Here is a 24,980-nt window from a genome sequence, read left to right as displayed (position 1 = left end):
TGGTGCATGTGAGCTATGTGGCATAGCTACAGCAACTACATAGTAACTGCTGTTAGATCACAATCCCTCAATTCACTAGAATTAACCACATTCAAAGACTCTTAACACTTAATTTACATGGATACCCTGAGACTTGAAGTACATGTTGGTCGGGACTTGTAAACAAAAAATATTTGCATAATCTATGGCCTGTATTCACAGGACTTCTTAGGACTTAAGAGTAGCTACTAGTGATAACTGCGGTATGCTTTACCCTAAAAATAAATCCTGACAGAGGTAAAAGTTTTTCACAAAGCACCACAGCCCTTGAAAGAACTCTTAATGTGAAAAAATGTTAGCAGTGGACAGGAGGACTTTTAGAAGGAGAGAAGGAAATGATAGAAAGACAAAGTGTAGAGCAACCATTTTCCCTCCAAGTGAGGAACAAATTTGCAGTTTACATATTTGAGTTAATTAATGGGTTTGTTTTGGGATTTTTTGGTTTGCTTTTTTTTATTTGAGAAGATCCAATTATCACTAAAGACTAGCATAAAAGATCAATAAACACAAACTGAAGCTGCCATATTGATATTCATGGTGTGCTGATTAACTCACATCAGTCAATGTACTTAGTTTCATGCAAGAAAACACTCCACTTGCTGGATGCCTTTAAACAGCAGAACAATTGTATCTTTTTTTTCTTATAGTCTGTACAGCAGCTGATTGAGACAAGGTAGAAATAGTAGTATCAGAAGTGTCAGAAACCATAAAATGGAGTTGTAGTGTAGCAGTAATTACTTTGATTTGTTAAACCACAGTGATCTCATTATCATTTACAGCATTTTCACAGTCTCAAACTATTACACACTTAATTTAAATTGCCACGGTGTTGCTGGTCTAAGTTTTAAAAGCTCATCATTTATTTCCCTTAGGATAAACAGAGTAACTTACAAAATATCCCAGAACGGTGTATAAACACAAGCAAAAATTATAGGCACGTCATTGTACTTCGGCACAGACTGGTTTGTAATTCCAAATATTGTGTAAATATTGTCTAAAAGCTAGTGTATTCAACTGAAATGTCCATTACATTAGGTCAGTGATTCCCAATTGGTGTGCAGTGCAAGTGCAATTGTGTTCCTTAAGGGAAGTCCAGGTGTGAAACTGGTTCACCCGAAAGACAAAACTCCTAAACACAAACTTAACAATGTGGTGTATGCTGTACAGTGCAGCGAGGAATGTCCAGACCTCTACATCGGAGAGACCAAAAAGCCACTTCACAAGCGCATGGCACAACATAGAAGAGCCACCTCCACGGGACAAGACTCAGCAGTTCATCTGCATCTAAAGGTCAAAGGTCACTCTTTCGAGGATGCCAACATTCATATTTTGGACAGAGAGGACAGATGGTTTGAAAGAGGAGTGAAAGAAGCCATTTACGTCCACTGTGAGCTACCATCTTTGAACAGAGGCGGTGGTTTACAACACCAACTGTCTACCATCTATAATCCAGTTTTGAGATCCCTTCCCAGACGCCTTAACGCCCACTCACATCCTGGGCCATCTGACCTCAGGAAATCACATGATAGGGTGGGGCCAGGTTTCAAAATGAGCTCACCCAAAAACCTGGCTGATTGTGACCCACACCCGCTTTCACACCTTGGCTCATGTGATCAGGTAGAGGATCATCAGGGGGTCCTTTGTCCCTCTTTGGGGGGAAGCTCCCACTGGGTTTAAATCTGGGATTCTCCACCATTTGACCTTAGAACTGAAGAAGCTTCTCGGATGAGAGGTGAAACGTCTTCAAGTAACTTAAAGAAGTCCAGACGCTTTTCTTTCCAAGCTCCTTAGACTACGATGACCTGGATGACTGAGAACCTTCACAGACATATCTATATGTACTTGTATTTGTTTTTTTTTTTTCTATATGATTTTTGTCTACTTGTTCATTTATTTGTAAACCACTGAGTCTGTAACAAACACTGATACAGCAGACATATACAAAAGTCATGAGCCACCCCTCATTTCTTTGTATTCTCTTTAGATTAATGGGAAATGGGAGCCGCAAGTTATTGAAAAAAGTGCAAACATACATGGAAATACATTGAGTTTCCACACTTCTACCAAGCTAAAAATCTGTATTTGGTATATCTGGTCTATTCGGGTATCCTTCTACTGCATTTTTTTATGTGGGATCATAGCCACTTAGATGCTTTCCTAATAAAGCAAAATCTGATGGCATTTTTCTGCAATCATAATTCTAGCAATTTTGACCAGATACTCAACACACCTGTAGCCCGAAACTGTGACAGTCTCCAATGTACTTTACAGATACACACTGTTCTACGTCTTTCCTGACCTCCTCTGTACAAACTAACAAAGTTTGATTTCAAGTTTGGATTTATCACTCCATAATATGCGTATTCAGTCCATTTCTTGTGTAATTTGGCATATCTCATCCTTTTCTCCCCCTTTTCCCTTCCTTAAGAATGGCTTCTTGACAGCCACCCTTCCACTAATTTTTGATGAGGCTTCAGTGAACAGCAGATAGACCAACTGAAAGATTACACCTCTACTGTGTCAAGTCTTTGCTGTTTTCTTTTCTATTTCTGAAGGGTGTGAATTTCAGATGCTTCTTATCTGCTCCAGATAGTGTTTTTGGCCTACAATTTCCTCTTCTGCCTTCCACCTACCTAAACATTTTCCTGTGCACCACGCTGAGGTAAGTCATGTTTTCACCTAATAGTTATATGGGAATCACTTTATTGGTGCAAAAATACTATTTTATGCCTGTCAAACTGTGTTACTCTTGGCAGTTTTTATAGATTCAAAATAAAGTGATGTGAACAAATGATTTGTTTCCCCCCAACAACACATTGTATAATTTAAAACAGGCTCCTTCCTAAATTTATTATACATTGATACAACAGTGATTCATTCCTTGAGTTAGATTTTTTTTGCTTCTTTTATGTTTGTATGATTCATTGGACAGTGTATATATACATATATACACACACACGCGCGCACACACACACATATATATATATATATATATATATATATATACATATATATATATATATATATATTCTTTTGAGAATGGTCAGCTACAGGGACTGGACTAAAAATGAGAGCAAAAGGAGGCACAGTGTTCAACGCCATTCAAAGCCAAAGCAAAAAAAGCAACTGCAATAATGTCTGGCTACCTGGAAGTATAAAGAAATATAATTATTGCAAGCAAGAACAAAATGTTTGAAAAACACTTTGTTAGACAATACTTAGAACTACACCTATAATCTATGTAGGTTTGACTATTTCACTAATGTTTTCGGTTCAGGTGAGACCACAGCCTGGTCAGCTACACCTCCACACTGAGGTAGTTAGTTCCTTCATTTTGCTTGGACAACTGTTTTACATCATTCTTACGCTAGAACTCCTTGCTACTGAGTGGATCCTCATAATGCTTATGAATATGGGCCATCTATCCTTCTGTAAGCACCCTTACAAAAGTTAAATAAGAGGCTTCCTACTGACTGTGTTGTCTGAAGGACTTCCTTGAAGCATGTTTCGTCAGAAAGCATTAATCTCCAAAAACAAAAGTTAGGTCAGGCCTAGATTTTGCATCATGTTAGATGAGAACAACTGTACTTACATAATAAGCTTCGGCTTCCCTCTCAGTAACCTCATCCTGGTTCAGAGTGAAGCAGGTGGGTATCCGGCCGAACCAAACGTCTCTCAACACGTCCTTGTCATCTGCCATGCTGCTGCTCCCAGTGGCACATAAAGAATGAATTCCCCAAACAGATGCCTGCTTCAGAAGAGATAAATCGCCTACTGTCAGCAAAAGATCGGAGCATGGCTAACAAGCAAACACTGACAAAACTTTCAGCATCACAAACGCTGAGCCTCAGTTCAATAACCCATGCAAGTTAAGCTAGCACCACGTTGGCGCACTTCAGGTTTGGGTAACTTAGATATCTCTTAAGTAAATTGCCAGTGAAGTTATTACTAGGTTACAGTTCGGTGATAGGTAGCGACCTCTCTCTTAGACCTCCAAAAGAACCCCAAAACTGTCAAACTACGCAGCTGTAGAGCAAAAACTGCTGTTAGCTCGAGGGCTAAGTAGGCTAACTTAACCAATGGAAACCTAATAAAGAAATGTTTAAAGTCCAATTACAAAGGTACTGATAATATTTCCCACAGACAGAAATTCTTACTCTATGAGAAGGAGATGGGTAAGGCTTACTTTTTAGTCGATATTTGGTAGATATATTGAATGGAAAAAGGGCCTATGTTGTCATTCCCCCGCTGACACCGGAAAAACAGCAAAAATATCCCGTTTACCGCAAAACAGCGACCACTGGCGACAGCTATCTTTACTAAACCAACTACAGAAACATACCAAATAATCTTCAATTTTACGTTGAAAAAGACACTAAAATTTTAAAAATAAATATTAAATGCTTAAAGTATTTTAAAGCGTTGTAGGTTTTGCATCTACCCCCCCACCAAATAGCTGAGTGGTAAAGAGAACCGGGGGCTGACGCATCATCAGTATGCGACGGCCCTTCTCAACTACGTACTTCTCCTCCGCCTGTTTGGGATCTGTTGTGTTCATCGGCAGCTCCGGGAATGGATAAAACAACTGAGATGGATAACCTGGAAATGCGTCTCCGAGCGCTAGAGAGTCGTATATATGGCGAGAGAAAAAACAAGAGCGGAAAACCTGCAAAGGTTCGCTTATATTATGTATATCTGTATATATGCTAGTTGTTAGCCTTGCGGAGCTAACGGTGGTTGTGAGTAAACGCCCTTTTTTTAATGTATACACTAGAATGTTAGCAGAAGTTGTTTTAGTTGTTCAATTTAGCTTCGCACAAATATGAGAACTGTACTTTCCTGCCCATCAAGAAGCCATTCCTTTATTTTTATAACTGTTGGTTATTTAGCTTTCATCTGTTTACATTAAAAAAGCTGTACGTTGTAACCTGGTTTTTGTGGCGCTGTGCTTTTGTGTCTGTTCAACTTAATCATAATCAACAATACAACAGTCTGACACGGTTAAACGAAGAAACCTCGGCTAGCTAGTGATGAGATGCTTTTTGAGGCGAGGGGACTCAGCAGGGTATCATGTGATCTGGGGGAAAAAAAACTCTCTGGCTTACAAAGAGGCATTTAAGTTGGTTTGTTTTCCACTAGATTGTGTAATTCCAAAGGTGGAGATATTGCTACAGTGTGCTGTTAGGCTTAATATAGTTTAAATTCAAAGATTTGAGAGTATTATTGCCATTTCAACACATGAAGTAGCATAAGAGGGAACGAAACTAAGGAATGAGGTTCCTGTAAGACAGCACTACAACAAGCTAAACGACTAAAACAGTAATACGATTTAAAATGCTTTCTAGATTTAGAAAAGCAAAAGGTAGTATGTATCTCTACTGGAGAGAGGAAGAATGAAAGTCATAAGAAGCAAGACAGAATGTATGTATGTGAATAAGGAGACAGGCGTCATATGGAAGAGCAGGGGTAGTGAAGGTAGATGAGTTTAAATACCCATGGTTTAACCATCCAAAGTAACAGACATTGCACAAGAGAGGTGAAGAAGAGAATGTCTGTTTTTTCTGGTCCTGATGCTGCACAGTCTGTGACATGTGATGTAATACTGCTTTCCAATGGTCATCTGTGGAGACCATTATCCAATATGTACTGCAAAAAGCCAAATAAGACCTTAAATGTAGTAAGGGAATATACATAATATACAGACAGCATATATTTAGCCTGGATCGTGCTAATTCTCACATTTCTTTTAGGATAATAAGATTCCAGTCCTCATAAGCATGAGTAGAAAAGATTTTTTTTAAATGCCATTATGTTTTCTTGGTACCTTCTATATCTCCCAATGTCATATAAACTTGACTCTTGTATGCATTTTATGTACTAGCATATTACTCTATATTACACCACCAAACCCCCCCCCCCCCCCCCAAAAAACAAAAACAAAACAAAAAACCCTTGGTATCAGGATGATAACCACGAACTTTTCTCCTGCAGTGTGCAGAGTCATTGGCTAGGATTCAGGCCGGTCTGACCAACACGGCCAATAAGAGAGAACGAGTAAAGATTCTGCACAAGAAGAGTGAGTCACACTTTAGATTACTGGCTTGTTGTATTTTTGTGAATATATATTTTTAACCTTACAAAATTAGCAACTGTTTTACACTGATGTGGTAATTCATATTATACACGGATACATACAGTAATTTATTTTTTTGTTCAGTGTTTCACCTTCATTTCCTTCAAATACTATTTACTCAGTGTAATAAAGTATAGTCAGATACATCGGCAGATGCTGTTTCAAACAGCAGGTGATATGCATCTTAACCATTAAGATGCATATCACTAATACCTTAATAAACTGATGTGTTTAGTAATGTGGCTACTGAAAATGAAAAACTTGAAAAGGCTCTAAATTTCTGTGACAACCTTTAACTTTCAAGACACCAAAAGTTCTTGCATAATCTTTTTCTTTATTTAGATTTTAAACTGAGTCTATTGAACTTTTAATCATGCTCATTTTTGTGGTGGTGCAGTTGAGGACCTCTTAAAGTACTTGGACCCTGAGTTCACAGACCACATCACTGTGCCTGATGCCATGAAGCTGGAGTTCATCCTTGCTGGTAAGAACTCTTAAAAATGTAAATGAAAACTAATATTACTGAGGGATACACAGGCATTAGCTTTAATGTCAATTGCTATATGTGCAAATTGTATTAGTATTAAATTTATTATATATTGAAAACAAGTAGGAGCTGAATACATTTCTTGCTCTGTGTCTCTTTGCAGAGGAGGACTTCTTGCTTTCGCAGGCTGCTTTACTGGAACAGGTCAGCAACCTGCAGCCACTGCTGGACAGCACCTACATCAGAGGTGAGTTTCAATTTGTAGGACACATTAAGATCCAACAAAACAATGTCTGTTTTGTTGTTTTTTAATTCCTGGCATAATTTTGGAGGGATCTTATGCTTAGTTTTGTTACCTACTTTTAGCCAGGGGTTTCAGCCTGTTTTAAATGGGTGATAATGTGCCTATTGTAGTATTCCATGTTTTACCTCATCAGGTCTTGTTTTTTTTTGTTCACAGATGTACCAGAACATGCCACCAAGCTGCAGCGCTTATCACAGATTCACATCAAACAGCAGGTAGCCTTTTCTTTCTTACTCCATCTACTCCTGAGTTTGTCTCTCACTAGGTTTTATGTGTAATTATTATTCTGTTTGTTTTACAGGACCAAAGTGAGGTTCAATCACAGGAAGTTAAGAAGCTTTTTGAAGAATACAACAAAATGGTACACTTCAATTTTTAAATTCCAATGATTATGAGAACAAAGCAAAGTATATTCTTAGGGTAAACAAAATGTAATAATCAATCAAAAACATCTTAAACTTAATTAGCAAACTACCAAAGTTTTTTTTTTATCTATAGCTACTTTGGTCAGTCATGGATACACAAGTTGTTGCTGAGATAAAGCTCCACCCACTGACAGCTGACCTCTTGATTGCCAGATGTTCCTGTTGTCCAAGCAGTTCACCCAGTGGGATGAGACCCTGAGAAAGATGGAAGAGGCCAAAGGAATCCGACCTGTGGAATAGTGATTGTCAACATCCGTTCAGATGACGAAAGTGGAAAAACACTGCACTGTGGTGGGAGTGTCAGATATGCGAGGCAACGGCATCACCACATTTCTTTCTCTTTTTTTTTCTTTCTTTTTAAACATTTAATTTATTTGAATCAGGTGATATTACTTTGATAGTCTAACCTGATGTAAGAAATCCTTAAAATCGTAAGAAACAGTACATTAACAATTCCAGAAATAGTCACTGCAGATTGTAAAATATTGAAGGCAGGTTTGTCTTCCTGCTAATGCTGGTGGTGCCCAAACATAGTAATACTGTCACTGACACTCATATAGGAAGAAATGGGTTTCCTGTAACCGTTTATTTGTGGATGAATTCACTCCTATCACTCAACTTGTAGTTGTTATGCTGTTTATTGTCAGACAAAAGTACTTTACTTGTAATGCATTCCTGTCCTCCTTACTGTAGGCATGTCACAAGACTTAAATTGCTCTTCCCCCAGTTCAAAAAAACACACCTAGTTACTTCCCTATGGATGCTTCTTGACATGACTTATAAAACCTTAAATTAGCTTCAGTATTTTTTCCAGTATTTGGTTTGAACATTTTAATTATATCTGATTTATCTTACAGCAAATAAATGTTGTTGATAAATAAATATGACCTTTTTTTTGATATTCAAAGGTGTTGCATGTTGTGTGTGTGTATATGAGTCTGTTTGTGAATTCTTATGATGTTTTGTCAGTTTCTAACAGGTTACTCAGCCATTTTTCACATTTTCACAGAATAGATGACATTGGAAACTTGGAAAAAATTAACCACATCAAGAAGCAATATAATATTGTCTGTGTATGTCTGTGATGTTGCACAGCTGACTGAACAATGACCAATAATTTTTTCTGCTGCCTTCTTGTGTAAGGACAGAGTACATCACTTTTCATTTAGTTCGTAACAGCTCAAAGAAAAGGTGAGACTTTTTTTCCTAGTTGAAAATTGCGCAGCATAAATGAAGGCACGTAACCAAAGTCAAAGTAAACTTTGTCATCTCTGCTGTATACAGTACAGTATATAGAGAGACGAGACGACGAGGCTCCAGTTCCATTCAGTGTAAAAGAACAACAATAAATATAGTAAGAGTAAGAATAAAAATAAATATAAAGACTGGGCTATGGGGAGTATATACACTTTAAGGTACCTGTCATGTAAAAATAGGTCACACAGCAATTCATTAGTAGTAGTTATCATAGAGAAGTATGTCTCAAAATAAATGAATTTTAAATGTTTTGCTATATATGATTCTGAGAAATACAGCAGAAGATGATATATGCCACATGTGCAAACTGACTCATTCAAATGATTTAACTTAAAACATCTACTAACATTCTCAATATACGTTGGCTGAGTGCTGTTGCAAGGTTTCCACCCACACAGGGTCTGGGTCTGGCTTTTTAACTGTAGTTCTCTACTACATTTTTAGCTGCCCTTATTGTCCGGTTGGAAGACATCAGTGTGGACAAGAACAATCCTGCAGACATAAAACTAAATAATTTCACTCTGTTTACAAAAAGCAAAAAAAAAAAAAAAAAAAAAAAAAACCCAAATCAACAAAAAACATTATATTTTAGTGTTGTGATTTAGTGGCTTATTGTAACGATAACCCATGCTAACATCACAATAATTACCATAAGCATAAGCTAATATAAGCATAGATTATATAACCCCAAATTTAGTTTTCAAGATGCCCTAAAATTTGCAGACTTCTGAATGCATAGAAGGAAACTGATACTGAAAGGGTCAGTCACAGCTGTTACAGGCTTTGCTGATGGAACGTCTGTTTAGAATTCTAGGGCGGTGCACATCAATTTATTGCTGTAGCACAAGTTTTCACGGGGATTTGTGGTAATATGGTGTCATTTTAATGCAGAAGCATAAATCCAACTTTTGCTTGTAACATCTTTAGGTTTAAAAACCTTAAACCAAAATGCTCAGACTGAGGAATCCTGAATGGGACATGATAAACCAACGAGTGACATCTTTTATGGACAATGGTTATTATAGTGATGTTGGACCAGCTGTCATTAAGTCATCACTTAAATAATATTGTCCACAAATTGTAAGACAAATGCACAGAAAATTCAAAAACCTTTATAGACTAATAATATTTGAAATATCATGTATATATGCTGTAAATACTAAACACGGTAAAATCAGTCAGACTTGCTAAAGTTAAATCATAACGTCTAAGGAAATTGCATCATGTACATTATTATTATTATGATTGAAGGCCATAAGTACACACTATGATGCTAATGTAGACAAAGTACTGTTATTCCACTTATTATTGGATTTTTGGAGGACATGCGGTATGAAAACTTTGACGTTAGCTACATTTTGGTGATTACGTTTTAATTTTATTTTGGTACTTCCTGTTCTAACGGAAGTGTTTTATTTTGAAAACTAGGAAATCAAGAAACCGAGACAACCGCAGTACAAATATTACTTACGTTCTTGTAAATATACGTGAGCAGAGATAAAAAGAGCTCATAATTTATTTGTTTTTTCTTGTTTTTTTTTTAGCGGAATTTAAGTTTTAGGAAAGTACATCTACACCAGAAGCCAAAAGGTGAGTTTATTTTGAATTTAAGTTTAGAAAGATTTCGATCTAGCAAGTTTGCTAGCTTATCTGCTGCCGCTTAGGAACCGGCAAATTAAGGTCTGGTTTGAATTAGTTTCTTAGAAAAAGCACACACATTTTGCCCCATAGTGACTGGTCACATTCTGTATAGACGATCTTTGATTGCGTGATTGCGCCAGAAGGCAGGCGTCTGTTGACAGGAGGAAGGACGGGACTGATCGGTCGGCGGGCAGGTCGGTAAGAAAGCAGCGGACCGTCATGGACAGGACGGCCGTGGTAAAGGTCGGAGCAGCGGCCAGCGCTAGTGTGTGTGCTTTGTTCGGCGGCGTGGTTCTTGCCCAGTACATCGTCGCCAAAAAGAAGCGAGCTGGAAAGAAAACCAGGATCATAGAAATGGTGAGTAAAAGTAGACGATTGTATAAAGAGCGGTAAGAAACAGGAAAGGGAGGCGCAAGGACTTCAAAGTAAAGGTGCATAACAGCTATTCCGTCTTTATCTAAAGACAGAATAGCTTCTTTATTTTGTATTTTCGCAAAAAGCATTTCTGTGTGAAGTGTTTAAGATTTAACAGTTGCTTAAAATTACGCGTGGGTCGGACGAGTTATTTAATGTATTTATGTAGTAAAAAAAACTTGTTATGACATTGTATTTTGTCCACTGAAACACTCACAGGAGGTTGGAGCATGCGTTCAAAAATTTTCGACCGGAAATGGGAAGCTATGCTCTTGTTATTTTGACATTAATGGGCCTACACGATGTTGTACGCGTGCGCGACAGTTCCTTAAAACAGCAGCTGTTTAGAGGTCACCAGGCAGCTTTTCGCCCACAGAAAGAGCAGGAGCCACTTATATGCAGTGACAGCTGACCCTCTGTGTCAGTGATGCTCTGCAGCTCTTTCAACATTAGAAAAACGCTGAGTGCTACTGTGTACTGCAGGTTATGCAATCATCAGGAACGCAGGTAGGACTCTAGTCCAGCTCTCTAACCATTCTAGCAGGAATCAGAATGGTCTGGTAAAACATAAACAGTTGACACAAACATGAAGGAAAGAAATGTGCGGGGAAAAGTCATATGACTGTGTTGTTTAAAAGGTGGGAAAAAGAAGCACATAACTTTGTTATGTTTGAGCCATTATATAAAACAAACACATTGATAATTATGATTTTTCTTTTAGTTTGTTCACACTGAGGTATGTACATCTTTTATTTTAGGAAAAAATATGCCTTCCAAAGTTGGTGTCAACCACCAAATAGCTTTTTAGATTCCCTTCCAAAACTAAACAGCAGTGTAATAAAATATTTTTTTAAACCACCTCCTGAAAGACTTCCTAAAAGATAATATTGAGGCAGGGAAAATCCTGGGTATGCAGTATGCTGTCCAGCATTAGGAAAACCTTTACCACACACAACATATTTCTCTTTCATTTTTTAAAAAGAATTATTTACTTATAACTGTGTTTTTATAATGTATTCTATAGATACATAGTTTGAAATTTGGTAGTTGGTGCAGCAAAGAATGTGAGATTGAATGTACATATTTTGTCATTGTATAAATCCATATTAAACAAGCTTTCATGCTAGATTGTATCCAGAAGTACTGCAATATATATGAAACACGAACTGAGCCATTATTTTGTATTAGTCAAAGCTGTTTGTATACAGTTTCTATCCAAAACATTCACACACTTATAACCTAATTTACTAGAAAGAATCCCCTGGAATTCAGTTGGCACATTCACATTCTGAAGTGGCTGTAGCAGCAGTCAAATGCTTTGGATCCAGATAAAGATTTACATTTTTGCTGATAGTAATTTTCATAGCAGGTATCCTCCTGTCATTTAGTCATAATTAGGGATGGGTATCGTTTAGGTTTTATCTGATACCGGTGCCAAACCGGTACTTTTGAAACTGTGCCGGTGCTTAAACGGTGCTCAAACCGGTGCTTAAAGAATGGAGAACACAAAATTGGTCCAAAAACCCCTCATGTTTAACTGTTTCCCACTTTTTCTTTGGTCATTTTAGCCTTTTTGGCCAGGGTGAAGGGAGTATCTGCCATCAAACAAGAAGACAGCCGCATGTAACTATGACGGTGTTTGCTAGTTTACCTTACATGCATTAATGTAATAATGTGGTTAGCCTACTCAACGTAAATTACACACGAACAACATTAAGCTACTCACGCAGAGAAGAACGGCTGCTGCTGCCATCATCATCCGTCATCAGACAACCCACCCGCAGTAGATGTGCTCGGCGTGAGCTCTCGCAGCAAGCTATCAAATATGGCGCGTTTCTCGGCTTTAAAAAAACCCGCTATGTGTCGCCAGGTGTTTCATCGGATTTGAGGTGTTACCTCCTTTGACAGTATCACCTTAAAGCACTTGTTGCAGGCTGCTGAGTTTGCATATTTTGCTGTGAAGTACAGCCAGACTTTTGACCGCTTCGCCTTGGGTATTTTTAATCTGTAGCTCTGCTCTAAAAGAACGTAAGTACCTGGACCCGCCTACTATCCTCGGAAACGTAAAATGATTGGCTAGAATCTAAAGTGTATCACAGCTCAGGAATAAAAAGCACCGAAATGTGCGCTGCTTTTCGGTCTGGTTACTACCGTTTATGTCAGAACCGGTGCCATCATGGCACCGGATACCGGTACCCATCCCTAGTCATAATTCCTCTTTATGTGCTTTGTCTTGCAACATTGGCCTGTCTGCTTTGTATAAAACTCTCATAGTGTACTGAAGAAAAACGTTTCAATGGACAGTTTAATGATCATTAATAAGTAAATCGTTATGACCGTTGATCATCGGCCTTCATAATGACATCTCTCACCTTCTCAATGAAATTCAAAGTGTTCTGGATGTTGTGTTTAGAGCTGCCTAAACACCACATCGAATTAAAGATCGAAGCCAAAAACCTTGAGATGTTATAAGAGACCGAGTTGCTCATATAGACAATTGGTCTTAAAGGTATACCTTGTTTATGTATCTTCGGTAAACCATACAAACTTGGTGTAGTTTCCACTGGGAATAGCCTGTGGTATGAGGTCCGGTCAATAGCATTCTCTTATTCTAACTGCTTCAGACAATCTATCATCTTCATGTAACCACCACCTGCATTTCATTTCATCAAATATTTTTGTCACTGACAGGAATAGTACTAGATGAGACATGAAAGTTTCCTTGTTGTCTGTTCTCCTCTTTTTATCTACATGATGATACTGATTACACTTACTGTGTTGTCTTAGTGGCCTTGATAGTTGATAATATGAACAAAACATTTAAATGAATGACAGTCATTTCTAGGTTTCTAGCATCATATTCAGCAGGCATTTGTATCTGTGTGTATATGTTTCCAAGTGCTGCAGTTTGCTGCACTTTATGGAACTCTGATTGTAGAACCTTTCCTGTTGCAAATGTAATAAAAAAGAGGAGTTTGAGGCAAGTGGCGTTTATTTAGTTGCAATTTGCACTGTCACCACTGGATGCCACCAAAACCTACACACTGCTCTTTTAGGTGAAGGAGCTTGCTGGACTGTGTTTAACTGTTGTGACCACTAGAGGGCACAACGGTGTAAATTTTCCCTTCTCCATCTCTGCCAAACCTTACTGTAAATATGTATATATGCTAGGATTTTTTTTAAAAATATACTCTGTAATGTAGTTCTACAGAGAAAAATGTGACCAAAACAACTGAACAACTTCGGGTTTGCACATATATATTGGCTTTAATAATGAATACAATGTTGTGAAGAAAATGTAACTCAAGTGACTGGCTGAATTGGGTATACTTTTAACAAGACAACCTATACAAAAAGCTGAACATGCTACTGCTGGTTGTTAGCAGAGCGTTGAAGGGTTTATAAATATATAGGGTGTTATACAGGTGTTACTATTATGTGTTATGATATTTGCAGACTGTCTGTTGGTCTCTTGGCATTCAGTCTCTTAGCAGGTTGGCAAGCACTTATTCTAGTGAACAAACTTTGTTATCATTAGGAACAGATTGCCGTCACGCTGACAGCCATAGCAGCTCCCAGTGTGGGTGTGGTAATGGGACACTAAAGGGTTTCCTTAAAGCTGGCACCATGTCACACATTAATCATACCCAGGCTGGTATTGCTATCAAAAACATGTTTCGAGTTTGTCATAAAAGTAGTAACGATTGGATTAATGTGGGATATCAGCTTGGATACATCTATTCATGTTCAAGATGATGATTGTTTGGATGCTTTTACTGTGATGGTAAAGGATTTTACAGTGGTTAGAGTGTGGATTGTGGCTAGTGAGAACACTACTTTCCGTGCTGTTGTGCTAAAGAAGAGCTGAAATCAGAGTCTGTAAAATCCTTATTAGACCTGAGTCTAAATGTTTGCGCTTAGAAAGGGGAGATAAATGCAATTTGAGCACATTGTTTACAGCTCTGAGAAGACAATGAAACTGTTGAAGATAAAATAAAACACAATAGGGTCATAACATGAAAAATCAATCACATCATCAATCAGGATCAGCTCATTTTTTTTGCGCAGAGTTAGTATATTTAATGAAGACATGCAAAATTTGAGCTTCATACCATGGAAATCGTCTTATTTCTAATTAGAGATCACTCAATTTTTAGGTTGCATTCACAGGTGATGAAATCATAGTGCATGAACATTAGGGGGTTATGTTCAGTCAGGCTGTGCATTTAATCCTTAATGAACTTTGACCTGGTCATGCCAGGATTGGATCACAGCATCCTAACCTGTTCAGACTCAACATGTGGGATTTCAGTCGACTCCTAACAGGGGATTGAAAGTCTGTGGTTTTTTAAAAGCGAGGTGCTCATCCATCATTTGCCTATTTGAGAAGTCAAGATTTAATTGAAAGATCAGATGTTTTTGTTAGCCTGATCATTTCCATGAAGTTGACTGCTTTTTGGGGTGCTTGGTTGATCTTACAATAATTTATTATTATTTTTTGTATTTATTTATTTCATGCAGCATCTTGGGTGGGTGTGCTGTCTCTCCAAGGCTATGGGGGGACTAGCTATGTTAATTTTGATATTAAAAATGCTTCTGGGTCTTTATGGCCACATGCAAATATGCAGTATTTTCTAAGCAAACACAGATTAAATCAGTGAAATTAAACAAACCTGAAACTGAAGTACCGAAACCTTTGTGCAGTGCATGGCTCAGGATATCATTTTAATATCATATGATCTGTATGGATAAGACAATAATCCCAGTGTATGCCTAAAAATATCAGACCCTGCCATTGTTTTATCCCCTGGAGCTGTGAATCTGATAAGAAGGGGCTTGATGGTGCAAGGATGGATGTTAGTTGAAGGTTTGCATTTTGGAAAGTGTGAAATTGCACATTTCAAACTAAAGGTAATGGCACCGATTTCCACTGGCTTTTTGTCACTTGGTTTGTGCAACCAAAATACGCGAAGGCAGAGTTAAATCAAAGTGTGTTAGAACAGAAACAGTATTATCCTGCCACACAACTACACCAAACAGTCACTGGGCCTTTTCTTATAAAGCCGTGAGGCAGCTGTTGGTGCTGTGTCTCTGTGAGGCTCATGCTTGTGCTGCAGGGACCTGTTATAGGGGTGAGATGTAACCGGAGATAGTTGACCTAATTTTTGGGTGTTGTGGTATGCGAGGGAGTCAAGGTGATCAGAAAAGAAGACGAGGTCATCTACACGATCCAGTCTCTGCCATCTTATAGCAACAACACCAGCAGCACAGATAGCAGGGAACCAAGCCTTGTTCAGCGAAAATCAAGCCTGTGGCACAAAGGTCCAAATGTTGTTATGCAACATTCCCTTTTATGTTCTCTGAAATGCTGATAATAGAGTTCTTAGAGGCTGCACCCACTTCATGAAAGCTGTAAACAGACTTAAGGTCCCTCCAGATTATGAGCTTCAAGGAAACTTAGATATGTCATTGAGTTTCATGTATGCTGACTATATGGTGATAATACCTTCACCAATCCAATGCTGATTTTTCCCATGCTTTGTGATCCTTGGTGCACGCAAGATGTGATAACTGGCAGAAAATTCAATTCAATTTAATCTTTTTGATATAGCGCCAGTTCAGAATAACAGTTGCCCTTAAACAATTAAAATGACACTGCCTTTAAAGCTCAATTCTAAAGTCAACTCTTAACTTTCATTTGTAATTTTATATAGTCATCGAATTACTTAGCATTAGTTTCTTTGCTTCTTAGCTTCTTAACTTGGAGTTGTTGACAAAAATATGACAAACATGTGACAGCTGACCAGATTTCTGAATGTTATCCATCGCAAACTGCAGGTTTCTCAACTGAATACCAGGGCCAGTGATGGACTTTTACTGATAGCTGCATTGAACAGACATTTTATTGATGAAATAAATTGCATATCAGTTGCATGATTGCATACTGATATGAGAAGTTATCTAGGAGTTGACTTTAATGCAAGAACTTGCTCAGCCGGAGTACCAGTTTGTGTGCATAAATTTCAAAAAGAAAGTTGGACGTGTTCAGACGCATCCAGAAATGTAAAGACAGTGTAGTTTGCATGTTTCTACATGTGTGTAGATCTGCATGATCTATATATATGAGAATTTCCAGAAAGATGAGCATAAGTTACGTAAAATATGTATATATGTGTTAACTTGCATTCAGTCACGTCTATTAGTTGATCTTTCATGTGTGACTGACCACTGAACGCCCAAGCAGCTCGATGCTCACACCGAACGTTGACCCCTGTGACTTTTAATGCATCGTCAAGCATTTTGCTGCATTTGTGTGTTTCCACGTGGAGGGCCGTATGCTGTGTGTTTAAAAATGTGTGTGCTCAGCAGCAGTCATCAACCCATTCTCATTGATTTTAAAGGTTTCCTTTTTAAAAAGGGGGTCAAAGGTCACATCAGTGGAACAAGGGTAAATTACCAATGCCCTTTTCCTCCCCCGGCTCAATTTCACAGCTGTTTATATGAGGGTTTTTTTTGTGTGTTTGTGTGTGTTGACAGGGACACTGTATTCTAGTGTTCGAGCCCTTCTGTATAGGGGGAGGGCCTATGTTTTCTAATCTATTTTGAGCAACAACCCCTCCCTCCCTTGCTGTTGCTGTAGATATATAAGGACTCTGCAGACACACAATCTTTTCTTCACTCTCGTTTTAGCTGAGACGCCAAACTGGAGGTAAGTTTATGTGTGTGTGTGTGTGTGGAGGAGGGAGGAAGGGAGGGAGGGGTGTTTGTTTCAAATGGTTGTACTCCAGGCTGCATGCAGTTTTATTACACATTCATTGCAAAAATTCATTAAGTGCAACAAATTCTTGTGCAACAAATTCTTGCTGTCAATGTTCACGAAAAAAAAAAAAAATCTAAGCATTTAGAAGTTTTGATGTTTAAAACGTTGGCTTCAATTCTGAAATTGTGACATTTCCTAAACTTGATTTGTAATGTTGTAATCAGCTGTTGCTAAGAAGATCATGACCGTTAAGTAGTCATAGACACATAACATGTAAGCTGTGAAGCAGCGTTTCATAATAAACAGGTTTAGATGTCACTGCCATCAAGGAAACATACCCATAAACTGCCATTTCATAGTTTGAGTGCTTTTTAGTAGGTCACCCCTCTGGCAGCCTATTAAATCTCTTTTAAACAAATGTAATCTTATCCTTTTAACAGTGACCCAGAATATAGTCGTCACTCAACAGATGTGGGATTAGATAAATTGTTTCCATGCTTAGATTCCTGGATGAGGCCTTTTTTAGGGTAGTTAATACATGAGACAAGGTCAATTTTAGCTTCTTAATGTTTTTGTGTTCATAATGTTGTGTTTATAGATTCTGAGTAATTTATGAAGTGGTAACGACTCAAATTCTACTGTAAGTGTAAATTATGTTGGGTGGGGGTGTTTGTGAAATGGTGAAACTGTTGTCTGTGTGCATTTAGTTGGTTCTTCTTCCTTCTCTGGTTGTTTGTTTGGTTGAGACCCAAACACATAACTGTGCTGCACAAGAGACGTCACAAAAACACAAATGAGCAAAAACAAAAATGGATGATCACGTATCATTGGCTTAACGTAACTATTCTTTACTTGTGAAATAACGGGTGTGGTGTTATTCAAGCTGAATTGTTGCACAACAAGATCATTTAACATCTCTACACAAATACACTCATTCCCTCAAACACATGAGGTCATCTTTCCAACAACCTTTAAGACTGTCCTCCACAAGAGACTAATTGCAGGACTATGTCTGTTATTAGTTGGTCTATGAAACTAAATTATATATATTTTCAGTGAAAGCTGCATTCACAGTGGAGGCCCAGGCTGTGTTTAAACTAAGTCTCTGAAAAACCCTAAAATTATTAAAGTGATGCATTTTCTTGTTGCTTCTGTTGTTAGTGGTTGTTTTTGTTTGTTTTAAATCTCCTTCATTATTCATTCAACCTTCCTGTCCTGTATAATTCCTTAAACTGTAAGCATTAAAATGACTCCATGATTTGGACTGTATAAAGATACAGTTGGGTTTCGAATGTGAGGAATCGAACATTTATATGCAAATACTTATTAGTGACCATGCACTAGTAGGAACATGTTTATACTCAAGAAAAAACTGCCTCGTACCTCAACGTCTGGAGTGTGAGGAGACATGCAATATGTCATTTATTCAGTACGTTAGATATGGTTCAACCCACTGAATATCTTGGAGCGTGCCCAAGAGCATCTTGCCACTTAGCACCCATCTTGGTAATACCTTTGAGCAGTTAATTTGGGCTGACAAGACCAAGCCCTCGTTCTAAATGGATGATGAGATGGATACACAGGAGAAAATGCATGTAGAGAATCATTAATCAATCATTTTATTTATATATAAATTAAAAAACAAAATAAACTTTACTTGGTGACTTTTCCCCGGAATAAGGTATAAATCATAAATCAGCATGTTGATTATGCTGGTCTGACACTAGCTCCTCCCAACACAACACTTGAACTAATGCCATGCCAGTTCATGTTATGGATACAGATTACCAAGAAAAATGACAAGCATCATGATGACCTATATTTTATCTCAACTGCACTCCTCTAAGGTTTCATTGCTGGCTCCTGCTCAGTTGCAGTGTTACTGTGTTGACAAAGCTCCCCACAGAAATCCGGAAACAGACGTATAAACATCTGCCAGACTACTCATAACCACTTTTATGGTACTTCCTGCTACAGTAGATGTCACAGGGACCGCAAATTGACATGACCCACACACAAACTCAGACTCGCAAGGAAAACACACCACCAGCCACATTGTTGCTAACTTGTAAAAAGTGATCAAAACATCTTTATATTTATAACTGAATGCTCAACTTCTTTGCAAAGTATTTCTTTTCCCCTTGATTCAGCCAAATTCTAAGGTTGTCTGGTATATTGTAGCTCTAATGTACACAAACTGATCTGAGCTGTCCTGCTGTGTGTGACATTTAGAAATGTCAGCAACTTCTCATCAGCTTATCATTACCAGTACTTTGGAATGAAAACTCACAAAGAAAAGTTATGAGGTGGTGAGGCGCTTTGAGGACAGTCTTGTCTGACTAGGCAGATCTCATGGCGATGTGATTAAGTTACAAGAAAGGTTGAAGTTCACCCCCTCTCTGCAGAGAGTCACTGTAGCTGTTTGTGTGTCTTTCAGTTCGTTATACAACACTGACAGATTCCACACATCAGCTGTTTCATGACCCGCAAACTCTGCATGTGGATCAGGGAACACTGTGTTCAGATATGCTCGAGGTGTTGATGCATAAAAATGCCAGCGACTGTAGTTCAGTTTGAGTATCGTGTGCATGTAGGAGGTGCATTCAAGACAGCACATGTCTCCATTTCCTTTGGCATTCTCTTTGACACATACGCTTCAAATGTAATTAATTTCAGTTAAAATCAACCCAAAGTTCTCAACACACAAACTTCTCTGCAGTGTCCTCATTCTTCTCTCTATACCCAAAAGAGGAGGCAGGTCTAACCAGATACGTTTACTCTGAGGTGCTTTTATTAGAACCAGAGCCTTTCAAAAATCTCTAAAGCTGAAGAATCTGAGAATTGAAACGGTTATGTTGGTAAATTAACGTTTCCCAAATCGACACTAAAGGAATTTTTAAAAGTCAGCCCACACTAACGTGTCTCTCCTCTTCTTTGTCCCTCCAGATGCCTCAATTTGAGAAAACCACGGTCCACATGAAGGACCACGGGAAGGTGGAGGACATCATCTGTGGTCTCATCAAAGGAGGAGCTTCCAAACTGCAGGTAAAACATCAGTTTGTCATTATACTAAACCTGTCTGTGTGTCTTTTGGTAAAACACCACCACCTGGTGGTGAAGAAGCTTGTAAGGCTGCAGCAAATGGAAAAATATTTTTCCAATTATCACCAGTTAGCTTGTGTTTTACTGGCCCAGCAGGTTTCATTGGGCTTTAGCTGTGAATACAGGTAAAATAGTCCACGTTGAGACAAATATCTAACCTTTGGTTATTGACAGGTTAAAATTTAGTAAAACCTTTTTATTATTTTTGAAATGTATCATTTGTAAACATAACTTTCACAGAGAACAGGAAGTCTTGACTCAGGTATCCCAGAAAAATGGCATTTGCCCAAATTGACTTTGTCACCAGTTGAGCTATTGGGTTCCCTAATTGTCTTACACCACCTAAACTAAAAAAAGATTTCAGTTGGCAGTTATCACCTCCAGGGCATTCCTTTTGAGGGCCTTTGTTTCTTTTTGTGTCTGATTCAGGGTCTTTTATGGTTCTGGTAAACAAAGTGTTCTTCACTGTTTCAGATCATCACAGACTTTGACATGACGTTAAGCAAATTCTCAGTTAACGGCAAGCGTTGTCCAACGTGTCACAGTAAGTAAAACACAAAAAAGACATTTCTTTTTATTATGCAGCACTTTACAGTGTAAGAAATGTAAACATAAATCACAGTTCCCCTGTGTGAATCATACGTTCTGTTTACTCTGCACAGATATCATTGATAACTGCAAACTGGTAACAGAAGAGTGCAGGGGTAAGCTGCTAGCGCTGAAGAATAAATATTATCCCATTGAGATCGACCCTCAACTCACCATGGAGGAGAAATACCCGTTTATGGTGGAGTGGTGAGTCTTGCACACACCAGCGCACTGTACAAATTCACTCGATTACTTTACTGCTGTGTGTTGCTTAAGTTGTGAGGTCTATCTTACTAAAAGTAAAAGATTGTTTTTGAATGTTTACAGGTATTTCAATTCTCACCGACTGCTTGTGGAGCAGCGGTTAGAGAGGGACAAGCTGCCAGAGGTGGTCAGAGAGTCTGATGTTGCCCTCAGGTAACTGTAGAGGAAGATGTGGAGGAAACTGAATTACACGTGTGAATCCTGTTTGAGCACAGTGTAAAGGATAAACTGTGCCTGTGTTTGGTTTCAGAGACGGCTTTGAGCAGTTCTTTGACCGCCTGCATCAGCACAATGTGCCTGTGTTCATTTTCTCTGCTGGCCTAGGAGATGTCCTAGAGGAAATCATGCGCCAGGCAGGAGTGTATCACCCCAACGTCAAGGTCGTCTCCAACTTCATGGACTTTGATGAAAATGTGAGTGTTTAATGAAAGACAAAGTCGTCATTTTTGAGTCTTAATTCTGGTGTTTACAGTTAATCTGTAGAGAAATAGAAGCACATTGGCTGAACAAGCTCTGCTGGATGTTTCTTCCTGTTAAAAGGGAGTTTTTCTTTCCACTTGTCTGGCCTTGTCTGAATATTGTTTTTCTGTATTATTGTAGAGTCTTTACTTTACAATATAAAGCACTTTGAGGTGACCGTTGTTGAGATTTGGCGCTATGTAAATAAAACTGAATGGAATTTTTTTTTATTGTCTCCTTGTTTCACAGGGCATCTTGAAGGGATTTAAAGGTGAGCTGATCCATGTGTACAACAAACACGACGGTGCCCTGCGGAACTCAGAGTACTTCAAACAAATCAAAGAGTACTCCAACATCATCTTGCTGGGCGACTCACTGGGGGACCTAAGCATGGCTGATGGTGTGACCAATGCGGAGAACGTCTTAAAGATTGGCTTCCTCAATGACAAGGTACAACTATGACATGCATAGACAGATCCTTAAGCATAGTAAAAATGTCCCTGAACATTGAGTTGGCTGTGTTATCAATGTTACATCTACTCGAGGTCAGTAAGGGAATAATAGAATAGCAGTGTCTCATTGTCTGGGGTTATGGAAATGCCATGTTGAAGGCTTTCTGCCATCTAGCCCTTATACTTTGTAATATTGCACACTGTCAGCAAACATTTGTCTTTTGAATTTTATTAATTTATTTACTGAGAGATTATTACCCAGAGATTATTAGAGTGAAATTAACCCAAGATCCATTTTCTCCTTAAAAAAAACCCCTAACAATTCTAAGTCCATGCCATTTTTCAGATTTGAGGATAAATAATGTCTTAATGCAAATCACAGAATACTTAAGAGCTTAACCCCAAAAAATTGGAAACATGGTTTTTAGACTGCTTAGTCAGGCTCACTTTCCCTGAAGGCAGGTGCTGTGGCTGCTTGAAGATTGATTAGATGAACTGTCTCCTGACCTTTTCTCTGTGCAGGTGGAAGAGCGACTTGACAAATATCTGGACTCTTATGACATAGTTCTGGTGAAGGACGAGACATTGGAAGTCCCAAATGCCATCCTCCAGAAGATTCTTTAAGTCCACCTCTGAGCTGACCGCAAACCCACACCACACCCAGTCCACCTCTCTGTCCCCCCTTCAATCTGGAGCCAGTTAGGCTTGACACCCTTTTTAACCAGCTCCACTCATGTCTCAGCACATCACCCTTTGACAGGCTTTTAAAAAAGACATTTCACATCTTGTAAATGAAGTCCACTCAGCATCAACAGACTGTCTCTGGTGTGTTTTGTCTGTTGCAGTTGTTTCTGATGTTTTTTTTTTCTCTATATATATTTTTATGAAATAATAACATCTGAATATTTGCACAGTATTGTTATCATAGCTTTTTCTAGGAGTATTTTTATTATGGTGATGTTTCAATACCATGTATGAGGTGCCCACAGATGGATGAAACAGTTTAGTTTTTCTTCTTTTTTTGAGCTATCCCAGCATGCCTGTCACCTCAGTTACTCTACTTTTGCGACTTGGCAGTAAGATGTCATTCTAGCCAGTCTTGCAACGTAAGCTGTTGTAGTTAGACATGCCACATATCTGTACAGGTAAAGCTTAAAGGTTGGGAAAGTAATTAAGAACATTTAGTAACGGACCTTTTTATCAGTAATACCATTTTTTCAATCTCTTGCTTGGTTACAGAAGCATCAGCAGCCAGTATTGGGTTTTTGTTTTTTTGTTGTTGTTTTTTTTTTTTTTAGATAAAGAAGAGAGATTTGGGGTGTCAACATGAAACTCATGTGATGATGAGAAATTAGATGAAAAGCACTTTAAATTCTATGTATGGGGAAATCAAGTCTCCTGTAGATGTGCAGAGGTGGCACCGTTTTGATTTATGGATGTTGGAACAGGTTCTAAGGCCTTTTTTACAGGCGTTCAATTTTTATCCAAATGTGCTCATTCATACTTATTTCCACCTGTTGTAATGCTACAACTGAAACATTTATGGCAAATGCCATTTTTGATTAAGGAGATAGCTTACACGGATCTCTTACTCAAGTATTCTCTGTGCCAGAGATAAAGGTTACAGAAGTATTAACTAATGCTGAAGTATACCTGTAGTTGTCATTACCGGGAATTACCGGGAACTAAAAAGCCATGATAATTACCGAAAATATGGCACCTTAAGCTTCTCTATTGAAATAAATATTACATTATTTATGAAGAAATATAGTTTATTTCACAGTTTCAGTAAAGAAAAAAGTCACCTGCTGTCTATGGCCCACAAAACCCCAGCATAAGACCTGTTAAATGTAATGCGTTTTATCACCTTTACATTCTCAATGAGCACTACCTCTAAAATATTCATCTTTATGTTTTGGGAGGTTCAGACCTAAAACGTCTCAACATGTTGTGTAGAATGTTGAATTTGTTTGTGGTTTAAATGTGCTGCTATCACCTGCATGTTGCCTTTTGTTAAAGTTTATGTTAAAGAAACGGGACACTTAAAAAGATATATCAATAAAATATAGAATACTGGCATACTGTAAATGTGGGCATTGTATCAAAATGTATATTATTTTACTGCATTTGGAGATATTTTCAGAAGTTTAGACTGGTGTGTTTTATTTTTATAAGCTGAAAGGCTTTATTTTATGGTGTGAAAAGAAAACATAATAAAGTCATTGTTGTCAGGCCGTGCGTGGACAGCAGACTGGATTAACTTAACTGAAAGCTTTGGGTTCATTGGGATTTTAATGTGGATCATGTAATGTAGGACAAGTGTTTCTCTTAAATATTCACTATGGTTTACTAGACCATGCTTTAAATGATGGGACATTTGCATAATTGTGAAGAAGTGTTGTGATCCATCAGTTAGTTCAAACAGATACATTTGGATGTGGCTATTGCGTATAAATGTTGTATTCACCTGTTTGTAATCAGAGTTATCAAAAAATGGCAAATTTACTAATAAATATAATATGGCCTCGTATAAAACAGAACATTCTTGAATAATTACAATTACTTGAATAATTATAATTCAGTAAAGTCAGCAGGAAATTGTAAAGGTCAAGATTGACAAACATGTATCACTCAGGCAACTATAGAATTACTTTA

The 24,980-nt window shown here is 38.1% G+C and overlaps 3 protein-coding genes across 9 annotated transcripts in view; 2 read left to right on the top strand and 1 right to left on the bottom strand.

The window, feature by feature from the left end:
* The window catches only part of atg5 (ATG5 autophagy related 5 homolog (S. cerevisiae)), a 445,274-nt gene extending 440,815 nt beyond the window's left edge, over nt 1-4,459 (bottom strand). For 5 of the 6 annotated variants that reach the window (XR_014876788.1, XR_014876791.1, XR_014876790.1 and 2 more), the window contains exons 1-2: nt 4,226-4,459; nt 3,632-3,790 (exon numbers count right to left, since the gene is read on the bottom strand). Coding sequence is in view for 2 of the 6 variants with exons in the window: in XM_085176823.1 (XP_085032949.1) it covers nt 3,632-3,739 (108 nt within the window). In the remaining 4 variants the exon portion in view is untranslated. The remainder of the gene's footprint in view (nt 1-3,631; nt 3,791-4,225) is intronic. The other variant, XM_085176824.1, reaches the window with a different exon arrangement.
* Nucleotides 4,460-4,539: 80 nt separating this feature from the next.
* Nucleotides 4,540-8,464, top strand: dctn3 (dynactin 3 (p22)). The gene is made up of 7 exons (XM_085176829.1): nt 4,540-4,713; nt 6,031-6,115; nt 6,570-6,656; nt 6,823-6,906; nt 7,120-7,178; nt 7,265-7,324; nt 7,542-8,464. The coding sequence occupies exons 1-7, from the start codon at nt 4,612-4,614 to the stop codon at nt 7,626-7,628; spliced, it is 564 nt and encodes a 187-aa protein (XP_085032955.1). The 5' UTR covers nt 4,540-4,611; the 3' UTR covers nt 7,629-8,464.
* A 1,635-nt stretch (nt 8,465-10,099) lies between these two features.
* nt5c3a (5'-nucleotidase, cytosolic IIIA) lies at nt 10,100-24,865 on the top strand. 2 transcript variants are annotated; one of them, XM_085176819.1, is made up of 9 exons: nt 10,100-10,235; nt 10,399-10,643; nt 20,407-20,505; nt 21,037-21,106; nt 21,225-21,357; nt 21,478-21,567; nt 21,665-21,827; nt 22,123-22,323; nt 22,848-24,865. In XM_085176819.1, exons 2-9 carry the CDS (start codon nt 10,506-10,508, stop codon nt 22,947-22,949), a joined length of 996 nt encoding a protein of 331 aa, XP_085032945.1. In that variant the 5' UTR covers nt 10,100-10,235; nt 10,399-10,505; the 3' UTR covers nt 22,950-24,865. The 2 variants fall into 2 exon arrangements, with proteins under 2 accessions (XP_085032945.1, XP_085032946.1); XM_085176820.1 differs by lacking the exons at nt 10,100-10,235; nt 10,399-10,643 and adding an exon at nt 12,555-17,409.
* Nucleotides 24,866-24,980: the final 115 nt, after the last annotated feature.

The sequence above is a fragment of the Neolamprologus multifasciatus genome, chromosome 11, assembly GCF_963576455.1.
Source record: "Neolamprologus multifasciatus chromosome 11, fNeoMul1.2, whole genome shotgun sequence".
Lineage (NCBI taxonomy): Eukaryota > Metazoa > Chordata > Actinopteri > Cichliformes > Cichlidae > Neolamprologus > Neolamprologus multifasciatus.
The sequence above is the reverse complement of the archived record's forward strand: the minus strand, read 5'-3'. Positions and strand labels throughout refer to the sequence as shown.